General features: G+C 38.9%; 1 protein-coding gene across 3 annotated transcripts in view; it reads left to right on the top strand.

Annotated features, from left to right (window-relative positions):
* Window positions 1-16570, top strand: part of LOC107598065 (calcipressin-2-like) — an 82065-nt gene that overhangs the window by 31400 nt on the left and 34095 nt on the right. The window contains exons 2-3 of one of the 3 annotated variants that reach the window (XM_016289316.1): window positions 4695-4859; window positions 8068-8719. The exons of 1 other annotated variant lie outside the window; for it this stretch is intronic. In XM_016289316.1, the coding sequence (XP_016144802.1) occupies window positions 4734-4859; window positions 8068-8553 (612 nt within the window). In that variant the 5' untranslated portion in view covers window positions 4695-4733 and the 3' untranslated portion in view covers window positions 8554-8719. Of the gene's footprint in view, window positions 1-4694; window positions 4860-8067; window positions 8720-16570 lie in introns of those variants that run through there. One more of the 3 variants, XM_016289314.1, reaches the window with a different exon arrangement.

Here is a 16570-nt window from a genome sequence, read left to right as displayed (position 1 = left end):
TATATATATATATATATATATAAAATAATAATAATAATAAAATTTTAAAAATGCACAACCAAATCAAATTTTTTGTGAATTCAAAAATACAGCACTATGTAATATATAGTAGTAACAACAGAATTTGTAGCATTTTAACCCACAAGTACACAGTATTGTTGTTATCTTTGCTTTAAATTCAGAATAAAAGGTCATTATATTTCTATTTTGACTCTTACTGACAATTGCTTCAGTATCCTGGTTTGTGTTTTCTTTATAAATGAGAAGCCGTTTTGAGGTTTGAATAAGGCACTATTCAAGACGTGACAGCTCTTTTTAAAGTTCATGGATGTTCACTGAAAAAAATGCTTACAATTTTATTCTTCTGTTGTCATCTCTTGTGTATATAATTACTAGTCTTTTGTGGTTTAGATAAAAGCTATTTTTCTGTGGCTGCTTTGCTTTTAAATTTTCACAATATATTCTTTAAATGTTAATATTTTGAAGCTTTTAGAGCTGCGTGATGAATTCTCAGTTTAGTCCACCTGACAGCACTTGCATGTACATATAAGCCTGTATATGCCATGCAGTATAAAGATATTTGTGAACCTGGACCACAAAACCAGTCATAAGGGTCAATTTTATGAAATGAATAAATAAGGTTTCCATTGATGTATGGTTTGTTAGGATAGAACAATATTTGGCCAAGATACAACTATTTGAAAATCTGGAATCTGAGGGTGCAAAAAAAAATCTAAATTTTGAGAAAATCGCCTTTAAAGTTGTCCAGATGAAGTTCTTAGCAATGCATATTACTAATAAAAAATTACATTTTGATATATTTACAGTAAGAAATTTACAAAATATCTTCATGGTACATGATCTTTACTTAATATCCTAATGATTTTTGGCATAAAAGAAAAATCAATCATTTTGACCCATACAATGTAATTTTGGCTATTGCTACAAATATACCCCAGCGACTTAAGACTGGTTTTGTGGTCCAAGGTCACATTTATTATGTCTTATAATACACATTGTACTGTAATATATAGGGCAGGCTGGGCATAGTTGTCCCTAATTTTACTTCAGGAACATTTCTCAGGGTAATACATTTTTTTTTTTATTAAATTGTTTTTCTTTTTTCATAATGTAAACTTTTTTATCATTTGTCAAAAAAAATTATAAATAATTTTAAATGTCTTATAATACACATTGTACTGGAATATTATTATAAATAAATAATTTTAAATGACTCATTGACAACTTGTCCCAACCTTACATTATTTTAATTTAATTTAAATAGATCTTTTTACTAGAAACCAACCTACAAAACCACTTCTAGAGAAAACAAGCGCAACTGCATTATTTCCTTCCAAACTGCACTTCATGTGACCTTCACCCTGGCGCTCTCATTGAAACACAGCTGCTTCTTGAGTTGCCTAAAGCACTAACTGATCTCAGATCTGCTGCAGGTGTTGCTCTTTCAGCTAGTAGTCACTAATGTCCACCAGCATGCTCATCCCTGACATTAATACTTACATTCAGAAGCCATGCAGAGAAAGAGATAGGCTCAGGGAGCAGGAGAGCCTCAGGGGGGCTTCAGACGCTGTGCCATACGCTGGCAGTGAGAGAGCTGTGCTGGTGGCCATGCAGCGGTTGAGCAGAGCATAGGGTTGCCAGACAGCAGGAATCAAGCACAGGGGTTTCTGAAGGGACATGATATTATTACACATGAGCATCTGTGTCTGCAGAAACCAGTATTCACAATTTCAGTTTTGTTCAGTTTTTGACTAAAAAACATAATCGAACGCTGCATATATAGTATTGTATTTTAGATGTTTAAAAGGGACATGCAGTCTGAGTGTCATTTAGAAGAGTGTAATTTTTCCTGCTAAAATAGCTTCAAATTAATCAACTTGTAAGATAATTCCCCTGAAAAAAAATTAATTATTGCTACACTACTACCATTCAAAAGTTTGGGGGCAATTATTATTATTATTTTAATTAACATTTAATTGAGCATTAAAATTGATCAAAAGTGACAGTAATGACATTTCTATTGTTACAAAAACAATTCATATTCAGATTCATAAGAATTTCATATAAACAGTGTTCTTTTGAATTTCACATTAATCAAATAATACTGAAAAAAAAATTCACATTTAATAATTATTAGAAATGTTTCTTGAGCACCAAGTCGGCATATTATAATGATTTCTAAAGCATTGTGTGACATTGAGTTATGGCTGCAGAAAATTCAACTTTTTTTATTACAGGAACAAATTACAATTTAAAATATGTTAAAACAGAAAACTTGAATAAACATGTCCAAAAAAAGAAAGAAAAGAAAATAGAAACCTTTTATTTTTTATTATAATATTAATTATTTTTATATTAAATTTATTGTAAAATTTTAATAATATTTCACAATACTATTGTTTTACTGTATGAAATAAATTCAGCTTTGGTGAACATTAAAGATTTCTTTAAAAAGCATAAAAAAATACCCAATCCCAAAATGTTTAACATTTTATCTTTTTTTTCCAACCAGCTGGACACAGCAGAATTAAAACAGCCAATGGCATGAGTTTGGGGCGGACCTATCTCTTTGGCCAACCAGTGGCAGATGAAGGGAGTGTTTGAGGAAACCTGCTTGAAAATAGTCATTTTTTTTCCATTTCCATTTTTTTATGTGGCTCAGAAATTACACATTTACCGTTTGTGTTCATTTATTTGAAATGCTATCTAGTGGTGTCAAATTGTTTTGCTACTTTCTGCTGGAATTTCATATAAACAGTGTTCTTTTGAATTTCACATTAATCAAATAATACTGAAAAAAAAATTCATATTTAATAATTATTAGAAATGTTTCTTGAGCACCAAGTCGGCATATTATAATGATTTCTAAAGCATTGTGTGACATTGAAGACTGAGTTATGGCTGCAGAAAATTCAACTTTTTTTATTACAGGAACAAATTACAATTTAAAATATGTTAAAACAGAAAACTTGAATAAACATGTCCAAAAAAAGAAAGAAAAGAAAATAGAAACCTTTTATTTTTTATTATAATATTAATTATTTTTATATTAAATTTATTGTAAAATTTTAATAATATTTCACAATACTATTGTTTTACTGTATGAAATAAATTCAGCTTTGGTGAACATTAAAGATTTCTTTAAAAAGCATAAAAAAATACCCAATCCCAAAATGTTTAACATTTTATCTTTTTTTTCCAACCAGCTGGACACAGCAGAATTAAAACAGCCAATGGCATGAGTTTGGGGCGGACCTATCTCTTTGGCCAACCAGGCAGCATTACGTAACCCCTCTTCTCGCTCACTGTACGAAACTCTTTCCTCTCTATAATTGGCAAATTCTTGGCAAACAGCCCCAGACAGCAGAGGTTAATTGTGTTTTAAGAACGGGCACGATGACAAATTATAAATCAGAGTATTTGTAACCCTTGTGAAATGGAGCCTATCTCTCTTCAGTAATCTCTTCTTGTACGCGCTCATTTGAAAGCTCTCAAGACGAGCAAACAATCGTACATACAAGTACACACACATTTCAACATATTTATTCTGATCTGAGTTGTCATGTGTTTTCTCTATGGTTTATATAGTAAATAGGTAGAGTTCTGAGCAGGTATGTTTGTCGTTCTCAGGTGGTTTATGCATTCATTCCTTAGGTTAAGCAGCTTGAACAGCCCTGGAGCCATCAGGCAGTCAGCTTCAAAAGCAATTGAACAACTCAAATAGAACTGAAAATGTCTTTTGCAAAATTGCCAATAGTGGAATATGTGCAGTGCATATGAAGTGGAGAAAACTTTCAGGAGCTGACTGTTACATTTTCCTGTAGAAATAACTGTATATTCTATAATGGCAGAATTGTTTGTAACAATTTTGTTTTATAATAATGTTTAATGTTTTATAATTGTATAATTGTTTGTGAACTACACATACACACCAGGGGTGTGCGATATATATTGTCTACGATAATATCGTAATTGTTTAAACGATATGCGATTTGACATTATCTAGTATACTGTAAAAACCAAACAAAAACACACCCAGAAAGTGCACGCATACACTATGAGTTGTAGGTTAGACTACTGCGTGAACACATTTAGAGTTACTGAATCAATCAGCCATTTGAACAAATCAGTTGAATTAATGACTCAATGACTCACTCATGAAGTCACCTACTGGTGACTTTAGGTTTATATTTAAAGGGGTCATGAACTGGCTTTTTAAAATAATTTTATACTGTTGTCTGAGGTCCACTTATGACGTTTGCGTGGTTTTTACATTCAAAAACATCAAAATCAATAAGTAATAGATTATTTTCTACCCTGGTTTTGAAGTCATTGAGGTCAGCTCGAGAAACACTTGGTTTTTATGGGTGTGCCGCGTTGAAGACTTGAAAGTAAATGCCCACTGCTATGATTGGATAACAGTTTTGCATAGTAAACTAACTTTCTGTGTGTCTGTTTGACAAGCTGCGTCCTTAATGGTTGGAGCCTTCTGTGGCTTTGGTTAGACACATACACATAATCAGGACATATCAAGCGATCTCTAACAAAGCAATAGTGACACATAGTACAAATAATTTTTACTCACATAAGTGTGCTGCGCCATTCCTGTCGGATCCAATATAAATGGCACAGCATTGCTTTTTAATCACACACAGCATTGCTTTTTAACCCAGACCTCCAGTTCTGCACACTAGTGGCTACCAGCGGCTGGAATGAAGCAGTGCTCCTCACCACGTTCAGACAAGGGCTCAATGTTAACAGCCGTCAGCAAATGGCCATTTATGATGTCATGGAGCTGGAGAATACCTATGTGTCCAGCCCGTCCACCATGCCCAGCGGTGAGTACCCTTCAACTGCAACCCATGATTGCACCACTATCTAATACTACTGTGCTGGTAACCACTGCCCACCAATCTATTTCAGCACAAGCCCTGCTCAACTCGGGATCCTCCAGGAACTTCATCTCGCTGAATTTTCTTCAATAGCTCAACCTCAAGAGGAAAACCTGTCACCAACCATTAAATATTCACACTCTCCTGGGAAAACCGCTGGGCAAAGGGAAGATCCTATACTGCTCACCCACCATCATGCTCCGCATTGGTTGTCTGCATCTGGAGCCCATCTCCTTTCTGGTGCTGGAGGGTTCAACAGCCGATATCATCCTGGGATATCCCTGGTTAACCCAACATTCCCCGAAAGTGAAGTGGAACACTGGTGAGATCCTACAATAGAGTGATTTTTAGGGGTGCTCCAATCAGGATTTTTGAGGACGATCACAAGATTGCCGATCACAGAAAGCAGTATCTGCCAATACCGATCACCGATACCGATCTTTTTAAAGCATTCTTTTTATCATTTATAACTATTTATATTGATTGATTTATTCAGGGCCTGAATTTCATTTTTGAAAATGGGGGGAATTCCCCTCTTAGGTGACTCTTGTGAGAGGGGAAGCAGCACAGACCAAGGCCATGGAGGAGTACATTGAGGAGGCTCTCAAACAGGAATTCATCCGCCCTTCTACTTCACGAGCCGCATCCAGTTTCTTTTTTGTCAACAAGAAGGACAGAGACTTGAGGCCCTGCATTGATTACCATTTCCTGAACTCACAGACTGTCAAATACTTCTACCCACTTCCTCTGGTCCCTGCCACCCTGGAACAGCTTTGTGGGGCTTGCAACTTCTCCAAGCTGGATCTGCGTAGCGCGTACATCCTCATTTGGATCCACGAGGGTGATGAATGGAAGACCGTCTTCATAACACCATCAGGCCACTCTGTATCAGGTGATGATGTCTTCCAGGGATTCATGAATGAGGTGTTCCGGGAGTACCTTCACCACTTTGTGATCGATTGAGGAGGCTCTCAAACAGGAATTCATCCGCCCTTCTACTTCACCAGCCGCATCCAGTTTCTTTTTTGTCAACAAGAAGGACAGAGACTTGAGGCCCTGCATTGATTACCATTTCCTGAACTCACAGACTGTCAAATACTTCTACCCACTTCCTCTGGTCCCTGCCACCCTGGAACAGCTTCATGGGGCTTGCAACTTCTCCAAGCTGGATCTGCGTAGCGCGTACATCCTCATTTGGATCCACGAGGGTGATGAATGGAAGACCGTCTTCATAACACCATCAGGCCACTCTATATCAGGTGATGCTGTATGGCCTTTCCAACTCACCCTCAGTCTTCCAGGGATTCATGAATGAGGTGTTCCGGGAGTACCTTCACCACTTTGTGATCGTATACATTGACAACATCCTCATCTACTCCTGGAACCTGGCTGAACATTGCCACCATGTGAAACAAATCCTTCAGAATTTGACAGAACACCATCTGTACCTCAAACCGGAGAAGTGGGAGTTCCACTGGGACACCATCCAGTTCCTTGGTTACATCATTGACCATCATGGCATTCACATGGACCAGAGGAAGGTGCAAGCTGTCAAGAGATCGGCCTCAACTTACCACCATTAAGGAACTCAAATGATTACTGGGTTTTGCCAATTTCTACCATCGATTCATTGCCAACCTCAGTCAAATTTATGCACCCCTTACTTCACTCCTTAAGAATAAGCCCAAGTCTCAGTCCTGAATTCCTGATGCCATCAAAGCATTCCATCCGCTCAAGGAAGCCTTTTGCGCTGCTCCTACCCTGTCACATCCTGATCCTCATCTCCCTTTCGTTGTTGAAGTGGATGCTTCTACAGTTGGGGTAGGAGCAGTCCTACCCTCCATCCATGCACCTTCTACTTCGAAGAATCTATCCCCGCTGGAGCAAAACTATGACATCAGTAACCGGGAGTTTCTAGCAATCAAGCTTGCCCTAGAAGAGTGGTGACACTGGCTGGTGGGTGCCAACCACCCTTTTGAATTCATAACGGATCATGAAAATCTGGAATATCTCCGAGATGCTAAATGACTCAACCCCCGACAAGCCTGCTGGGCCTTGTTCTTCACCCGCTTCATCTTCACAGTCTCTTATCGGCCCGACTCAAAAAAAACAAAAATCAGATGCACTCTCCCATCTCCATCACTCTGAAGACAGTAACTCACCTCCGGAACCCATACTCCCTCCAGCCATTATTGTAAGTCCTATCCAATGGTCCCTTGATGACCAGATCACGGAAGCCACTCACTGATCTCCCTCTTTCAACATGTCTACCCGAAGACATAGTATCTGACCGTGGACTATACTCGGAATTTGTGCTCTGCATTTAACCCATCCAAGTGCACACACACAGTAGTGAACACACACACACTGTGAACACACACCCGGAGCAGTGGGCAGCCAATGGGCAGCCACCCGGGGAGCAGTTGGGGGTTCAGTGCCTTGATCAAGGGTATCACCTCAGTCGTGGTATTGTGGGTGGAAGAGATCGCTGGACATTCACTTCCCCCACCTAAAAATCCCTGCCAGACCTGAGACTCGAACCTGCGACCTTTGGGTTACAAGTCAGATTCTCTATCTATTAGGCGACAACTGCCCCCTGTCTGGATATCATCACCAAACTAATGGCCAGACTGAGCGTAAAATCCAAGTGATTGGGATATACCTGCTATCCTACTGCCATGACCACCAGTACAGCTGGAGCCATTTCCTGCCCTGGGCCGAGTATGCACAGAGCTCCCTACGGTAAATTACTACCAGCCTGACACCTTTCCAGTGCATACTCGGCTTCCAGCCACCCATGTTTCCCTGGTCAGGTGAGGCATTGGAGGTTCCAGGAAGAGTGAGAGGGTCTGGGACTCAGCAGATGTCCACCTGCAACAGGCTGTTCGGAGACATAAAAGCCAGGCCGATACTCGCCGCTTCAACGCTCCCCAATGCCACCTGGGTCAAAAAGTCTGGCTTTCCACCAGGGACATTCCTCTCCAGCTGCCTAGTTGTAAGCTGAGTCCCTGCTACATAGGTCCCTTCACCATCAGGAGGCAGATAAATTACGTCCCTTATCAACTTGACTTACCCCCTCACTACTGCATTGCACCTACCTTTCACGTCTCCCTCCTCAAACTGTTCACTAACCCTTTGGTCTCTATTCCCACAGGATCTAGCGAGCCTGACATACCTCCTCCTCCAGAAATTGCAGAGGAACAACACATCTACAGTCAACACCATTCTGGACTCCCGGCAACGAGGCGGCCATCTGAAATATCTTGTGGATTGGGAAGGATACGGCCCAGAAGAGAGATTGTGGGTTGCACTTGATGATATCCTTGAGCCTGCCCTATTGACGGAGTTCCATGCTCTTCATCCTGACCGTTCTGCACCCAGACACCATCCTCATCGCTGCAGGTATCTGGAGCCACCCGTGGAGGGGGGGTACTGTCACAGAGTCACCAGCAATGCCAGATCCTTCAGCTCCACCCACTTGTTCACAATCACCAGAATTCTGATGCACTTCATCTATCAGCACCAATCAAGTCACAGTATAAAGCCACCTTTGCATCACCACCTCAGTGTCTGGTCTTGTTGTATCAACTTACCTGGCTCCTTACCTTCTCTGCCTACCAGTTCATCTGACCCATTCTAGTCGTCAGCAATCATCTTCTGTCCTCAGCTCAGCATACCGAATCAGACACAACCTGCAAAGGAAAGCCACAGTGACCGTTCAGCAAAGTCTCTGCTCAAGATTATCAACTCGTTATCTCACCTGTGGTCATCGTTTGCTACTCTCCTGAAACCTTATAATAAAGCTCTGTGAGACTGCCATTTACCTGTGTTGTTTCTTTCTGTTTGCTGACACACACACACACACACACACACACATATATACAGTGGGTACGGAAAGTATTCAGACCCCCTTAAATTTTTCACTCTTTGTTATATTGCAGCCATTTGCTAAAATCATTTAAGTAAAATTTTTTTCCTCATTAATGTACACACAGCACCCCATATTGACAGAAAAACACAGAATTGTTGACATTTTTGCAGATTTATTATCATGAGGAAAAAAAATTAACTTAAATGATTTTAGCAAATGGCCTGTGTTGTTTCTTTCTGTTTGCTGACACACACACACACACACACACACACATATATATATATATATATACAGTGGGTACGGAAAGTATTCAAACCCCCTTAAATCTTTCACTCTTTGTTATATTGCAGCACATTTTGTTTTAGATAAGAATAAAACGTCAGGTCCGACAACATTGTCTTTTTTTATTTAAATCTAGCTTTATTCACATTGGCCCATGGAAACCTCTATGAACACACTTGACTTGGCTAAAAAAAAAATCACAGGGGACGAATTTACGTTTTATTAAAAAGTGTTTACGCATATACTCATGGCACGCAGCCGCGCACACACATTAGGATAGGTTAGATTCCTGCCACCGTTGCGTGTCCTTATCAAGCACTTTAACAATTCAACTACTCTCTTCTTCTTCTCCTCCTGCCTTGCTCTTTAGCCCCAATCACTCACCGCAGAGCAAGCCTGTTCTTGATAAATCTCCTGTGAAAACGTGGGAAAAGCCGACGAGGAAGAAGTCGGGGTGATGCGAACTTTATATAGGTGGAGCTAAATACTTCATTGCTCCGTCTATAGCGCATTGTGATTGGATTTTTACGCTGTCAATACAGGAGACAAATCAATGGACCACTGGCTGCTCGCGGTCCCTGCGTGATGGTTTTCGGCAAAAAAAAAAACATTCTCAGCCCCTTAAATGCGTCGGCCCACCGGGAAAATGCCCGGTATGCCCGATTACCAATCCAGCCCTGCCATCAGGCCACTAGGGATATCAGATGATGCCGTATGACCTCTCCAACTCACCCTCGGTCTTCCAGGGATTCATGAATGAGGTGTTCCGGGAGTACCTTCACCACTTTGTGATCGTATACATTGACAACATCCTCATCTACTCCTGGAACCTGGCTGAACATTGCCACCATGTGAAACAAATCCTTCAGAATTTGACAGAACACCATCTGTACCTCAAACCGGAGAAGTGGGAGTTCCACTGGGACACCATCCAGTTCCTTGGTTACATCATTGACCATCATGGCATTCACATGGACCAGAGGAAGGTGCAAGCTGTCAAGAGATCGGCCTCAACTTACCACCATTAAGGAACTCAAATGATTACTGGGTTTTGCCAATTTCTACCATCGATTCATTGCCAACCTCAGTCAAATTTATGCACCCCTTACTTCACTCCTTAAGAATAAGCCCAAGTCTCAGTCCTGAATTCCTGATGCCATCAAAGCATTCCATCCGCTCAAGGAAGCCTTTTGCGCTGCTCCTACCCTGTCACATCCTGATCCTCATCTCCCTTTCGTTGTTGAAGTGGATGCTTCTACAGTTGGGGTAGGAGCAGTCCTACCCTCCATCCATGCACCTTCTACTTCGAAGAATCTATCCCCGCTGGAGCAAAACTATGACATCAGTAACCGGGAGTTTCTAGCAATCAAGCTTGCCCTAGAAGAGTGGTGACACTGGCTGGTGGGTGCCAACCACCCTTTTGAATTCATAACGGATCATCAAAATCTGGAATATCTCCGAGATGCTAAATGACTCAACCCCCGACAAGCCTGCTGGGCCTTGTTCTTCACCCACTTCATCTTCACAGTCTCTTATCGGCCCGACTCAAAAAAAACAAAAATCAGATGCACTCTCCCATCTCCATCCCTCTGAAGACAGTAACTCACCTCCGGAACAAAAGTGACTGTATTATATTTCCTGGCATCCCGTGTTATTTTGTTAAATTGACCAATATAAACTATGTTGTCTGCAAGCTAGACTCAAAGTCACCATAAAACATTTGATATTGACAGCACTGTGGCATACAGCTTTGTCCTTCCTGGGTTTTTCTGGAAATACATTTTTGCTTAGTAGTCAAACAAAACAAATGTGCACATGAAATCATATAAATCAGCAAACTTGTGGCTCAAAAACACACAAACATTCACGCATCTTTTAAACTAATCACTTGCGATTCAGTTTAACAAAGTGCTATCCACACAAATTAAGTTATATTGTCTTTCTTATCAGCACAAGCACTCATTTCTTCAGTGCAAAACTGTCCTTATTTTTTTTTCAAAGAGGTAAGTTATTAGGCTTTACATTCATAGTCAATCCATGTTTATCCCAGAGCATCTCACCTTTCAGAGAAAATCTAAATATAATCTTCTAATCCACTGATAACTCAATATCTAAATATAACTCAGTCGACTGGAATGAAATGGAATAACTTTTTCAAACAATAACACGGCAGAGAGCCTTGGCTTGGGGTGGAGGATTATCTACTGATAATTACGTATGGGCTTTGCTAATCTCTATCTGTGTACGGAGACACAGCATGTTCGGTTCCCAGATCGCAGCTGTGACTTTATTATGATGCAGCATGAAGATCTTGAGCAACTGCCAATAATGGGCCACACCAACCTCTGAACTCTTTTGAGATGAGGTGCTTTTGTCCTGGCCCTAAATCCTAATTATTGGGTGAAGTGTCTTATCTTTGCAAGTCTTTAGTTAGACGCATATGAAGTTATATATGAGATACATTTAAAAAAAAAAGACTGACCTGACCTGTCCAATGGGCCACACCAACCTCTGAACTCTTTTGAGATGAGGTGCTTTTGTCCTGGCCCTAAATCCTAATTATTGGGTGAAGTGTCTTATCTTTGCAAGTCTTTAGTTAGACGCATATGAAGTTATATATGAGATACATTTTTAAAAAAAAGACTGACCTGACCTGTACATCACAATTTTCCAAACGTTCCATATTTAACTTTTGAGATAGACATGGAGACCACTCTATTTTCCCAGGGAGTCTGGGAGTCAGAACTGGAACTGGTTTATTTGACAGTGCTCAATGCTCATTTTCTCTTCAAATAAGCAGAAGTGATGAGTTTTCTCCATGCAGTTAAAATAGCTCTGATGAGATTGAATTCTCGGTCACGGGCCCAGACAAATAAACACTCGACAGTGCAGGACTGCCATATCTTCCTTCTCATTTCAATGCAAATGCAACAAGTGCATTTGGTTTCCATTGGTGTCAATGGGAACCAAATATAGCTGACAGGAACTTGGCTGAATGGAAAGTTTAGGGATGTGATGACAGAAGTCAAATCTATTTTCAGACTATTGTTGATAATAAATTCTGTTTTCATACTGTTCTTGCTGACATGCAATTATTTATTTATTTTTTCAGCATTTGGTAACAATGGATTTCTTTTTTGAAACGAGGGCACAAATTTTTGTGTTGTATGGTAAAAATTATTTATGTAAATTGTTGCACTCAGTGTGATACAAATTATGTAAGGAAGGATTTATGAATGATTTACACTGAAATTTCATGACCGTGTTTTATCAGCGAAGCACATTTACAAAATAATAACAACAAACTGATCATTAGTTAGTGTACATTCATATTCATCTCATGAGAAATAGCATGCAAGATTAAATAACAAAACATTTTTTTAGTTAATGTATATTTATCACGCAAGCCATAGTTGCGATACTGCATTTTATAGCTACAATAAACAAGAAGTTAATATTGAGTAACTTATATTATAGACACAATGCTGCCAGTTACTTTCACTGTGTTTTTCACTGTTGCAGAGTTCTTCAATTATTTAACGAATACAATTTCAGCTTTAAAGCAGCTCTAAAAGACAGTAGTGTTATTATTCAGCTGCATTTGGTTCAATGTTAATTCAATTTAGTTCAATAACAGTAAACTACATGAAATTGTAAGATATTTAAATCTAGTATAAATACACCAATCGCTATTATTCAGTGATAACTCGAAAATCAACTAGTCTCAATACTGTTCAGATGGAATAAATCTCATAAATGTTCAGATGAAATGTCACAATTAGGACTTAAAAATCAAAACATCTTATTGATTTAAGCATTAAAAGCATACATTTTTCTTAACTTTAATGTTATAGATTTTCAATTGATTAGTCCAGTTCACATTTTTCACATTTCCACATCATTTCACTGCACATTTGCATAAAGATAAACGTTTCTCAACTTTGTCGCATTGCTGGACATGTCCACATGTTGGCATAAACCGCCAACACAACGCAATTGCATTTACATTTATACATTTGGCATTTGAATCTGTTTCCAGAAATAGCTGTGAGCGCTCTTTTACTGAGCAAGACCCAGTAGCTTTCCTATGATTGAGATGATTCAGGAACTGTGCCGTAAAGGAGAGCTTTAAACCCACATCAGGCCTGCAAGGCTGTGCTGCTCCTGATTGGCAGGGACACGCTGGCTGTCTCATGCTTGACTGGTGTTGTATGGCCCGGCTGCCATGTTCAGCGTTCACGCCACAGAGCTCGGATCAGAGCCACCGTGACTCATGTGCAGGCAAGCTCATGTGTCACTACACCACATTAGTCCTTTAGTGTCACCACTCGGCCGCCAAGTGGTTAATGCAGTACTACTGCCTGTCACAGCTTCAAAGACAGAGAGAGTGCATTTGACAGTGAATGCATGCATGTGTGTGTTTATGGAAGTCAGCTGTTGTGTGTCGGTTGTGCAGCTGTTGTGTTTTACTTGGAGATTGATATCGTTTGTGTAAGTAGGCCTTTTCCTGGGAATATCTGAAGTGTGTGTGATTGTGTGCTAATGTACGTGCCGAGCAATGTGTAACACTATTGCGAATGGCAAAGCACTTTAAAAAGCACTTTAGAGCACAGATTCACTCTGTCAAACTATAGGCACCTTCATGAATTTAAACCTCCCGTGCATCAGCGAGCAGCACTGACCACATCAGACCCAGATTTGTTTTTGGGCATTTCTTCAACTGGGCACATTTGGCCCCGTGGATTTTTAGAAAATAAACTCTTGTAAAACACATTTGTAACGCTCTCAATTGTTTATTAACTTTGTCCACTAACAAAGTCCAACTGTGTTTATACATATACATATATCAAAGTAGAATTTCATGAACATTTCACCATTTCAGAATACTGCGAAAATGATCTTTTCATCAAAATCAGGATAAAGCGACACACTTCTTTGTCATGCCATGGCTAATTTAAATATAAAAGAATAATATTTTCATACCTTTGGGTAATTTAAGACAATTCAAGACAATTGACCTTTCGCCAGAATTTATTTATTAAATATATTTTAATCATGTAATTTTTTCCTGTGATGAAAAAAGCTGAATTTTCAGCATTATTACTCCAGTCTTCTTCAGTCTCGCATGACATCTTTTTTATCAGGATTTTTTTTCATCAATAGAAAGTTTAAAATAACAGAATTTATTTAAAATACTAATCATTTGTAACTTTATAAATGTCTAGTACTGTATATTGTTATTTTTGATCAATAACAGAATAACAAAAATGATCAGAAGTATTAATTTCTTTAAAAAAAAAAAACCGTACTGACCCCAAACATATATATATATATACAGTGGGTACGGAAAGTATTCAGACCCCCTTAAATTTTTCACTCTTTTTTATATTGGTTGTGTTTTACTTGGAGATTGATATCGTTTGTGTAAGTAGGCCTTTTCCTGGGAATATCTGAAGTGTGGGTGATTGTGTGCTAATGTACGTGCCGAGCAATGTGTAACACTATTGCGAATGGCAAAGCACTTTAAAAAGCACTTTAGAGCACAGATTCACTCTGTCAAACTATAGGCACCTTCATGAATTTAAACCTCCCGTGCATCAGCGAGCAGCACTGACCACATCAGACCCAGATTTGTTTTTGGGCATTTCTTCAACTGGGCACATTTGGCCCCGTGGATTTTTAGAAAATAAACTCTTGTAAAACACATTTGTAACGCTCTCAATTGTTTATTAACTTTGTCCACTAACAAAGTCCAACTGTGTTTATACATATACATATATCAAAGTAGAATTTCATGAACATTTCACCATTTCAGAATACTGCGAAAATGTTTTCCTGGGAATATCTGAAGTGTGTGTGATTGTGTGCTAATGTACGTGCCGAGCAATGTGTAACACTATTGCGAATGGCAAAGCACTTTAAAAAGCACTTTAGAGCACAGATTCACTCTGTCAAACTATAGGCACCTTCATGAATTTAAACCTCCCGTGCATCAGCGAGCAGCACTGACCACATCAGACCCAGATTTGTTTTTGGGCATTTCTTTAACTGGGCACATTTGGCCCCGTGGATTTTTAGAAAATAAACTCTTGTAAAACACATTTGTAACGCTCTCAATTGTTTATTAACTTTGTCCACTAACAAAGTCCAACTGTGTTTATACATATACATATATCAAAGTAGAATTTCATGAACATTTCACCATTTCAGAATACTGCGAAAATTATCTTTTCATCAAAATCAGGATAAAGCGACACACTTCTTTGTCATGCCATGGCTAATTTAAATATAAAAGAATAATATTTTCATACCTTTGGGTAATTTAAGACAATTCAAGACAATTGACCTTTCGCCAGAAGCTTGAATGACAGGTGATCTGACCAATCATAATGCAGAATCTGCCATTTTGGCCGACAAACATACCAGACATGAGAATGAATTAACGTCAGTGGACTTGAACTTGAAAACTGGTGAGTATTGACATCTTTCCGTGGTTGAAACACGATACCTTCTGATGTTCGTTCATGTTTATTTTGTGCTATAACTAGTAAAAAGGAGGAGATTATCGGTTCACGTGCCGCTTGACCTGAGGCGCTACATCGATCTGTCACAACACACTAAAGAGCCACAAAGCAGTATTTATTGTTTGAATTTCTTAATAAAATTGCAAAATTTGAAAGCTGACACTTTGTTTCATACCAAAAGTAATCTGCTCTGTCTTGTCTGTCGGTGCTTTGTCAGTGTCCTCTTTGCTCCGCAATGTATTTTTCACTGCATGAGAACATGGTGTGTGGCGTGAGAGTGCCATGGTCTGTTGGACGTAGCAACAGTAACTAAGGGGGGCGGGTCTTTGCGAAGGGTCAATTACGGGTTGGTTAAAAAAAATTGCTTGTATATATACACACACTACCATTAAAAAGTTTGGGCTCTGTAATATTTTTATTTTATTTTATCATTATTATTATTATCTGTTGTAGTTTTGTTTCATTTTTAAAGAATGTTTTGAAGAAGCTTTTATGCTCACCAAGGATGAATTTATTTATTTAAAAATAGGAAAAACAGTGATATTGTGAAATATTATTGCAATTTAAAAGAATTGTTTTTATGAATACTTTCCGTACCCACTGTATATATATATATATACTGTATATGAATGTGTTCAATAATGTATTAAATATATCTTTAACATATTTTTTAATTCTAAAATTTAGATAGTCTGTCTTGATCAAGAACACTGATCTCTTAGCTAGGCTTTCTCAATCTCTACAGGTTTTCTTAAATTGAACACGTGTCTGCTCTCAGCCTAATTTTATCTCTATATAATCCCAGTCATAAATTGTTCTTTGGGTCAACTAAAATCCAATACGAAATGTACTAAATCCCATCGAAATTGTCCCTAATCTCTTTGAAATTGGCCCTGATCCCATAGAGACAGGTCTATCAGACATGACATTCTTTAAGCAGGCGGTATCCGCAGCATCCCCCCCCCCCCCCCCGGGTACCC

This window comes from Sinocyclocheilus grahami, unplaced genomic scaffold (assembly GCF_001515645.1).
Source record: "Sinocyclocheilus grahami isolate Dianchi unplaced genomic scaffold, SAMN03320097.WGS_v1.1 scaffold244.1, whole genome shotgun sequence".
Classification (NCBI taxonomy): Eukaryota; Metazoa; Chordata; class Actinopteri; order Cypriniformes; family Cyprinidae; genus Sinocyclocheilus; species Sinocyclocheilus grahami.
The sequence above is the reverse complement of the archived record's forward strand: the minus strand, read 5'-3'. Positions and strand labels throughout refer to the sequence as shown.